This window comes from Geospiza fortis, unplaced genomic scaffold, assembly GCF_000277835.1.
Source record: "Geospiza fortis unplaced genomic scaffold, GeoFor_1.0 scaffold11, whole genome shotgun sequence".
Classification (NCBI taxonomy): Eukaryota; Metazoa; Chordata; class Aves; order Passeriformes; family Thraupidae; genus Geospiza; species Geospiza fortis.
Window position 1 is genome coordinate 6956322 of NW_005054304.1, and position 8714 is coordinate 6965035.

General features: G+C 42.7%; 1 protein-coding gene across 4 annotated transcripts in view; it reads right to left on the reverse strand.

The window, feature by feature from the left end:
* Positions 1-8714, reverse strand: part of FAM13A (family with sequence similarity 13 member A) — a 117322-nt gene that overhangs the window by 12862 nt on the left and 95746 nt on the right. For all 4 annotated transcript variants that reach the window (XM_031066438.1, XM_031066437.1, XM_031066436.1 and 1 more), the window contains 5 exons: positions 5547-5760; positions 5059-5197; positions 3895-3976; positions 3546-3766; positions 2100-2183 (listed from right to left, as the gene is read on the reverse strand). In XM_031066438.1, the coding sequence (XP_030922298.1) occupies positions 2100-2183; positions 3546-3766; positions 3895-3976; positions 5059-5197; positions 5547-5760 (740 nt within the window). The remainder of the gene's footprint in view (positions 1-2099; positions 2184-3545; positions 3767-3894; positions 3977-5058; positions 5198-5546; positions 5761-8714) is intronic.

The following is an 8714-nucleotide window of genomic DNA, read 5'->3' on the forward strand; positions in this document are numbered from 1 at the left end:
TGTGCTGATGTGCCTGCACTCAATTGCACTGGCTAGCACATTGCCTCCAACTTTGGACATTTCTCTGTAACCCATCCAGAATACAACTAGAGAAACTGGGTAACCAAAAAAAAATATATATAATATTATTCCTAGCTTTACAAGATTAGCAGTTTGTGGAACAGGAGGTACCGCGCTACTGTTGGCTCAGACAGTCTGTTACTTAAAAAAACCCCAAGACTATGATGAGGCTTATGTTGAGGCTGAGAATCAAACCTTCAATTAACAACATTTCAAAGCTGATTAACAGCACTGTTCTGTACAGAAAAATAAACACAAGCCTTGGAATGGGTACAAAGTCCTTAGGTATGTTGAAGAATGGAAAAGTTCAACAACATCCTTCTGTGTCTGAGTGTCAGTGTGGAGGAGCAACATAGATAATGAATACAGGCACTGGAAGTTAAGTGTATGGAGTTTGAGCCTGTCCTGCAGCTCATTTACACCAGCAAACTTTACAGAAAGCATATTCTGAAAGTAAATGTTTAGTACATGGGCACACTGTCTCATTAGGTAAACATAAGTAAGACCAGTAAAACCTGAGTATATTTTGGGAGAACATCAAAATGCAAAGAGACTGTCAGAATAATGGAGCCTTTGACACAACTCTGGGGCACACTCCACGTGGCAAAAGAGCAGCAGCTGAGAACAGACCATTGCTTGCATTGTTAGAGCAGCTCAAGAATTTCTGCAGAGACAGACTTTTGGCTTAACTAAAACAGTTCAGTTCCACCTTTGCAGGTCCATCTATCACTGGTGCAGAAAGACCCAGCTGCACAATAAATCTGAGCTCCATTGTTTTTCTTGTTTAGTTAAATGTCTTTAAGGAAAAAAACCCTTGGCTGAACTATCCGCATTCTCCTCAAGCTCTCAGTACTTTTCCACTGCTGCTCTGCCAGGAGCTGGGAACAGCAAAAGCTGATCAGTCTTCCTTGCCATGCAGTTCAGTGTTACTAGGTATAGACAGCTTATTTCAAAACAAAACAAATTAAAAAGCAGTTGTAAAAATGAGGCACTGAAAAAGGTAGGTGGAAATAAAAGTATGCTGACAAGATAGGCTCTGGGCTTGTTATCTTTTTGAACAGACTGAAGTGAGTTCACTTCAGTAAGATGCCAACTGTTGATTTATATAATTGTAAAAGCAGCAAAAAAAGACTTGGTCTCACAGGGAACACAGGGAAGGTTAAGTGGATTCCCTTTTTCTACACAAGAATAAATCTGCCTGTCCTCTCATGTAACTATGCCATTTTCAGTTGCTAATACAGTTGTGACTGTACAATATTAGCACTCCAAGAAGGCATTTAAATAAATTAGTGAGACTTTTTAAAACAACGGATAAAGGAAGATATAATTCAGAAGGAAAAGATCAGGAATCTCGTGCAGCAGCAGAATGACAGATTTGTGAGCTGCACCAATCAAGTACTCCTTATAAGCAGTAATTTGCTGCTCCCAAGCCACTGCTCAGGGGATTAGCAGCACTCTGAAATTAAGTTACTTTACCTATATAGCTGGTCACAAAGATTATAATGACATCAGTGAAAGAGAAGGAGGGACTCATAAAAAACTAACTTCATGGCCTGGAGGCCACTGTGTTTCTGCCACATCAAGGATCAACAGGAGACAAAACTTAATTCTCTGTATTCACAAATAAGTTGGCCTTATACCATTGATATCAGAAAACTGCAAACTTCCTGGCTGGATGGGGGACCACACACAAATATTCTCATGCAGACTGTCCACTGGGCCTCAAAAACTGGATGTCTGTGGAACCTGATGAGCACAATCCCAAAATTATGACCACTCAGCCTGTAGGTTCTGTCCTGCAGGTGTCTGTCCAGCTCAGTGCTGTGTGAGGACATCACCCTGCCTGGAACAGACTCCTCAGCAGCTGCGGAAGTGAAGGATCAGGGAGGTGGATTAGAGGGTGCACGTGTGGCTTGGAGAGCAAGAAGTTCTAGTGACCTGACATCAAAAGGGGCATCATTTACCACAAAGACATAGAAAGATGTACTTTGAGACAAAAAAAAAAAGAAAAAAAAAAAAAAAAAAGCCGCAGTACATACCGGTCTGCCATGAATGCCTTCATAATTCAGCAAAGCCCTCTGAAGAGCCACTTTTTCAGCTGCTATCTGATCTCGTGTCATGTCCTATGAAAAGTGGCACAGAGAGAGGGAAAGGGAGGAAGAAAAAAAAAAGTCAGATTCCTGGACTTAAAAAATACTAATCTGTGCCATTACCAAAGTCTTGTCATACCATCATTATATTTTAAAGATTAATCTCTACCTTCCAGTTGTCTTTTCCCAGCTACATTGCTAAAGAGACTGTTAATGTGAGTAGAACCCTATGCTCAATGCAGGCAGATTAAACACACAAACTTTGCATATGAAGGTATTTTATGTAGCTAAAGTGGATTTACAGATCATAAGTGTGCTTTGAAAAAACAACACCATGCAACTTTTAATGGTGGTGGATCTTTTCCAGTTAAGATCTGAAATGTAAATTCTACAAAAGAACACATTTCCTTTCTTTTTCTCCAAATCTGAGACAAACTCCAAAACCTCTTGTAAAGCTTGACACCTTTGCTTTGACTGTCACAAACACACTTTACCAAGAACTGAAGTGCAGTCAGAATGTCTCTTTCTGCCAATTCTGCTATGGAGTGAAAAGCTGTAGCAGACATGAGGGGACAAAGCCCAAAAAAAGAAAAGGGAAGACAGTTAGAGAAGAATTCTCTAACTAAGTTGGCCAAAATTCTCCCACTGAATCTGCCTGACACCAAGCCTTTTCTCCCTATCACAGCACCAAATACTATCACAGTCCCTCTGTAAATGGCCAGGCTGTGGGTTCTTGCTACAGTCAGAAAATAGTCAAAACACATGCTGTATGGTTTTTCTTCTGCAGATCTAGCAAACAAAGATAATGCTGTCTGCCTCACTCTTACACAGCAGTGCACAATTTACATGTCAGCAGACTCAAGGACTTCATTTACAAGGCTGCCCAAACCTCAGGAACTCACATCAGACATGAAGACCTCCCTGCTGATAACCCTCAGAGATTACAGCAGCTAACGGAGCTCAGTGTGAAACTCTGAAGGTTAGCAGTAACATATTCTGAGAGAATAACATTCAGTTTTGGGGCGAACAAGAAGCAAGCAGATGACACAATCTCCAGAAGCACTGGACAACTCAGAGTTTGACAAAAACCTTTGGATGGAAGAACAGAAATAGCCAAAAACAGGGCAGGAAAAAATTGCAATAATTTAGAAACATTACTAGGAATATGCAAGGGTCAGACAAAGAACACAAGATAACATACAATAGAAACTGAGCTCTGGGGAAAAAAATCAACATACTAAAGGCAGAGGGAAAGGAACTAAAGCTAGTGAGTCCAGACTAAAGGCTGCAGACTTTTTAACAAATTGTAGAAGACCACAATGCTTTCACAGTGACTGCAGCCACAAGTAACACACTTGCATGTAAAGGCTTAAATGTGACCTGTCTACACTGTACCTTAATGTCTTCAGGTCGATTGGTCTCTGCTCGTTTCTCTTGAAGTTTCTTCTGGATGGATTCAAGGGTCACTTCCACAGCAGGCTTGGCAGATTTATCTGACAGGTCTTGCTTCTTGTCATCCTCCTTCTCCAGCTGAGAGCCAAAGCTCTTGGGGAGCGTGTTGCTGCGCTGACGCACAACAGGGCCAAGGTCTTCCTCTGAGATCTTCAGTTTTGACTCTGGGCAGGGAAAGATGAGCAATTTTTCATTTTTAAAATGTGACAGTGTCAGGATCACTGCCTCACATCAAATCTAAATGAGGCAGAGTCAGGCTACCCCCCAAAGGTGCACCAATGGCGGTTCTCACCTTTAAGTTGCTTTCGGAATTTGGCCAAATCGTTTGTCCATTTGAGCACTTCAGGGTTGGCTGCTTTGTCACTGTGGGAAGGCTGGGAGGAAAGAAAAGCCATGCTGAATCTGTGTTAAACCACCAGGAGCAATTCACTGAAACAAGTCTGTGGCACAAAGGGGTACAGTGGAATTTGGACCCAGCACAGAGCACAGGCACCGGCTTCTGACTGGCAGCTGCACACCTCTGAGCAGCCCACTTCAGACCTTGCTTTAATTGCTCCTGCCTGTCACAACACTCTGTCTTAGGGGCATCGTGAAATGGATTTCCTTTTTAGAAAACACAAAACACTTGATGCCAGTGATTAAGCTGTAGGAGTGACTCAGAAGGCCGGATGCACATTGGAATCCTTGTGTCTATTGTTTCCTAACAAGAGGGTACCTCTAAAATAGAGGAAACCTAGCATGAACAGTTGAAAAAGTGTTATGACTCATGTATCCACACCAAAGGCTGCCTTACATCCAAAGACATCAAATAACCCAAATTCTAGGCTACAGCAGCATTTTTTCAGCCTTTCCTACTGCAGGCCAGAAAAATGCTTTGCCATTTAGATAGCCAAAGATGCACTCATGCAAATCTTTACAGTTCCTTACAAAGCTTTCTGTGTATCAGAAGGGCATGTCAGAACAATTAAGAGTCCAGTACACTGCTGCTGCTCAGCAGCACTTGACTGTGGTTCCTTGCTCAGGAGTGAAGGCAGCTGCAATGCACAGGTGTCCTGGGATTACCATCATGCAAATGAGATCAGCCACTGTGCTTCCCATATGCTGAAGTTAAATAAATAAACAAACAAAGAGAAATTGAACAAAGCCATTCCTACATGCTGTCTTTAAGCAGTGGTCGAAATCCTATGAGTTCGTTAGCCTTCCTTTCTCGTGCTGCATGGATATTACATAATACCTGGAAAGGTAATCTGCTTGGTGTGCATACAGATTTCTGAGGGGGCAGCAGGTCTTCTGCCTTTTTTTTTCCTTTCCTCATTATAAAAGCTTTCAAGCCCTCTGTATGTTTGGCATATTTCCCTGGTGTCCCTCTGTATGCTTGACCCACTTCCCTGGTGTCCCTTCCCTTTGCTACTAATGCATCCATCTCCACATAAATGCTGAACTCCTAGAGACTCACTCTGTATTTCCTCTCCTCTTCAAATTTGTCCTCAAATTTCCTGATCTTTTTCTTCAGCCCCTGAATCCTCCGGGTGAGTTGTGCAGGGGTAAGGTCTTCTCTGTCATCTTCATAAGATCCTAAAGATGAACTCCGTCTCCTGCCAAGAGCAGAGATTGCAGGAAGAGCTTATCCAAACAGCCACAGTACATCTTGATGCAGAGAAGGCCACTTCAACTTTGTGTGAATAAAGGCAAGGCCCACAGAAGTGAGAATGCTATGTTGCTACTCTGCAATGACAGATAGCAAGAGATGCTCCAACAGCCCTGGATATTAATGCACAAACCCAGAAATCAACTACAAAGAACTTCTTATAAAATATCAGTTCCTTGTGAGTAGGGACAGAAACCCAACGCAGCACAGCTGATCCAAAGAGATGCTGCTTGATGCAACCATGCAAACCCTTCGCAGCTGCATGTGAAAGTCAGCACTGGCAAATCACAACCCACCTCATGAAGGAATGAGAATTGGGAGGAGAAGGAGGCACTTCTGTATCATCCAGGTACTGTTGGCTCTGTCCATAGGCATAGAAGCGAGGGGACAGCATGGGATCGCTGTCCTCATCCAGAAGCTGGCGAATCAAGCGCCCGGCCTGCGGGGAAAGGCGAGCCTCATCTGAGTCTAAGCCGTCTCGCCGCCATGAGGAGAGAGCAGGGATGGGCTCTGGGAACAGTAAGACAAAGGCTGGTTTTATCAGGTCTGTTTTATACATAAGACAGACTCCCGGTAACTCTCTAATGAACCCTGACCTGCTCGTCCTGGACTGTGACTCTTGTCACCAAGCATTCTCTGGTCACTACTCCCATCTGCCCTGTGTGCAAAGCATTACAAAGCCTGGCCACAGCAGGGAACCTACACAAATATAAGTCATCTCTTTGGTGCAACAGAAAACTACCCAAAGGCTGACCAGGAATTACCACGGACTGACACCAAAACAAGGCAATCACCAGCTAGCACCTTTAAGGAAAAAGTTACACTGGACAAAGAGCATTGCTGACACATGGTATATAGAAGAGGCAACTGGATTCCAGAAGGAATTTTTTTCACTTTCAGGATGTATAAATGCTGTAAATGAATAGTGTATTAATGGCTCTCCTATAGGCCCCCCTGTTGTCTGTTATGGGAAATTCAAAGTCTAGGAGTAAGCATAGGTTCTTGTAATCTGCAAGCAAAAGGTGCCCCACATTACCACCTGTTCCACAGGGTGCCCAGCCCACATATTAACAATTATAGTAATATGGTCTGAGTTTCCCCTTTTCCCTTTCACACGCAATTCTCCTGCTTACAGTATGGTAGAAAAGTGAGGAAATCTTCAGCCCCCTGGACAACATAACCAGTCAGAAGCAAAAGCAATGTTGTACAGGGAGGTGGTGGAGTGGGAGAGAAAGGGAAACCCAATTTAGCACTGCTGATTAGCATAATAGAGCCCACGGAAAGCAATCGCCTCAATCTTGTGATCACTCCCTCCAGATGCCATAAGGAGTCTAACATTTTGTGTTCAGATAGTTTACTAAGCTGATTTGCATGCTCCTACTTAAACTGTCTAATCCTGTGGTGCTAAGAGCCAGGCTTTGAACTTCTAAATCTAACAAATAGTTCTAGAGTCAAGTAACAAAACAAAAACCTTACAGAAAGCTTCCAGACCAGTCCCAGAGCTACGGACTAATTGTTTCCTGTGCCTAGTGTGTCTATTCTTCATTCACAAAGAGAGGGGGCTTTTGAACTTATCAGTTTATGAATAAAAAGCAGTATTTCCTTTTGCTGAAGAAGGTTAACATTTTCACAGCTCAGAGTGGACTGCATGAGGATTCCCCTGCAGAACCTCTGTGCTGTTTAACATTCCCCCTCTGTACAATTCAGGCAGTGCGAGATCATCGCCAATGCAGCAGCGACAGGCTCAGGGCTGTTTTGCTTGTGCACATCTACCAATGATGCTCTCCTCCTTTTGCCTTCTTCCTTAGCACATGGATACAAATGGCATGCCTCTGCTTAGAGGCTGGTGCTGCACGCACACTGATTTGCTACCCTGAAAGGGGTGACAGGAGGTTTTTGCACAAGATTCTTGCATAAGAGCCCCTCCAAGGTGTTGTGGTAAGAGAAGCACATGCAAGCCTGGCTTACAGGGGCTGCTTCCATGGGGTGTGCAAGCCCCAAGTGTATGTAGGCTGTTTTGCCTGGTTTGGAAAGTTTATGTAGCCTGAACTTCCTTTGGGTTGTTTCTGAAAAAAGAGGTTTTCTAAGCTCTGTTCAGCCTTGGCATTTTCTAATACCCGAAATATTTTGCATCCACTTCCCTGAATCTCTCACGATTTTAGGAAGGGTCTCACAAGATCTTTTGTAGCAAAATAAAGGGTAATACAAAGGTGAAAAAATGATATAGTTGACCAGCAGGAACGAGAGTTAAATGATGGATGAAATTCTTCTAGACATCTCTCATTTCTAATTGTTTGAATACCTCTCACCTGCAAACTGAATTTCCTCTTGGAAATTGTTAAGTAACACCTCCATGGGATTTACATAAATGGAATAAACTTAGAAAAAATCAGGCATATTCAGCAGTAACTAAATTAAGCTCCTACCACACCAGCTAACAAAGCCATTATTAATCATGCATGATGTATGTGACTTTGTCTAAGGTGGATTTAAAACCAGATAGCATGCGACATTCAGGGAATTGTGATGGCTCAAAGAGCCTCTGATCAAACCCCAAAAGACAGCAAAGCACTTTATGTAACCTAATTGAGACTGGGGTGTGTCTACTTTGTATTTTGTTGATTTCAAAATACTCCCCCAAAACAGAAAACTCCCATTCCAAAAAAGAAAGTGTTAAAAAGGTGAAGAAAAAAAAAGTCCTAAAAGGAAAATCAAATTTGAGACTTGACAGAAGAAATGGTTGCTATAGAAAATTAGTTTTCTTCAACCCTTGCTCCTGGAAGGCTTGACTCTGAGCAATTTTGTTTCCCCTGCTGACCATACACATTTAGAAGACAAAACCTCAGCTAGACACAAAATGGCCAGACCCCTGAGAGCAACACAGCAATTCATCAAGGAACTTATTTAGATATGTACAAATTACAAATTTTATCTACATCAGATCACTAAGTGGACCAGAGCTGAAGTGCAGTTGCCTTCTCTCTCCTGCTGGCCAGGTGCCAGGCCCTTCAGCTGGAACCACTGGAAGTGCTGGATCACACAAACACACAGGAACAAACTAAGGGTAAACTACTGCTTTTTTCTGACAGTGCACAATTAATTGATTCCTCTTTAACAGGATGCATAATATCTTTTGTTATTCATTTAGCCAAGATAGCTATCAAAGCACTGAGCTTTTTCTGAAGACTGCTGCACTCCTGGACAGAATAGTTTTGAAGTACCTGCAATGAAGTCCAGTTTTAAAGCATCCACTACAATAATTAATGCTGTCAGCCTTTCCCCTTCCTGCTAATTGAAGAACAAAATCTCAGTAGAGATTGTAAACATTTCACCATTTCTTTGCCACTGATTTGACAGAGCAGGTACACTTACTCATCTCTCCTGCTCAGGGAAAAATCTCAGTTTTCTACTCATCTCCACCTTCTTTCCATGTACTATTCCCCCCCCCCCCCCCCCCCCCTCCC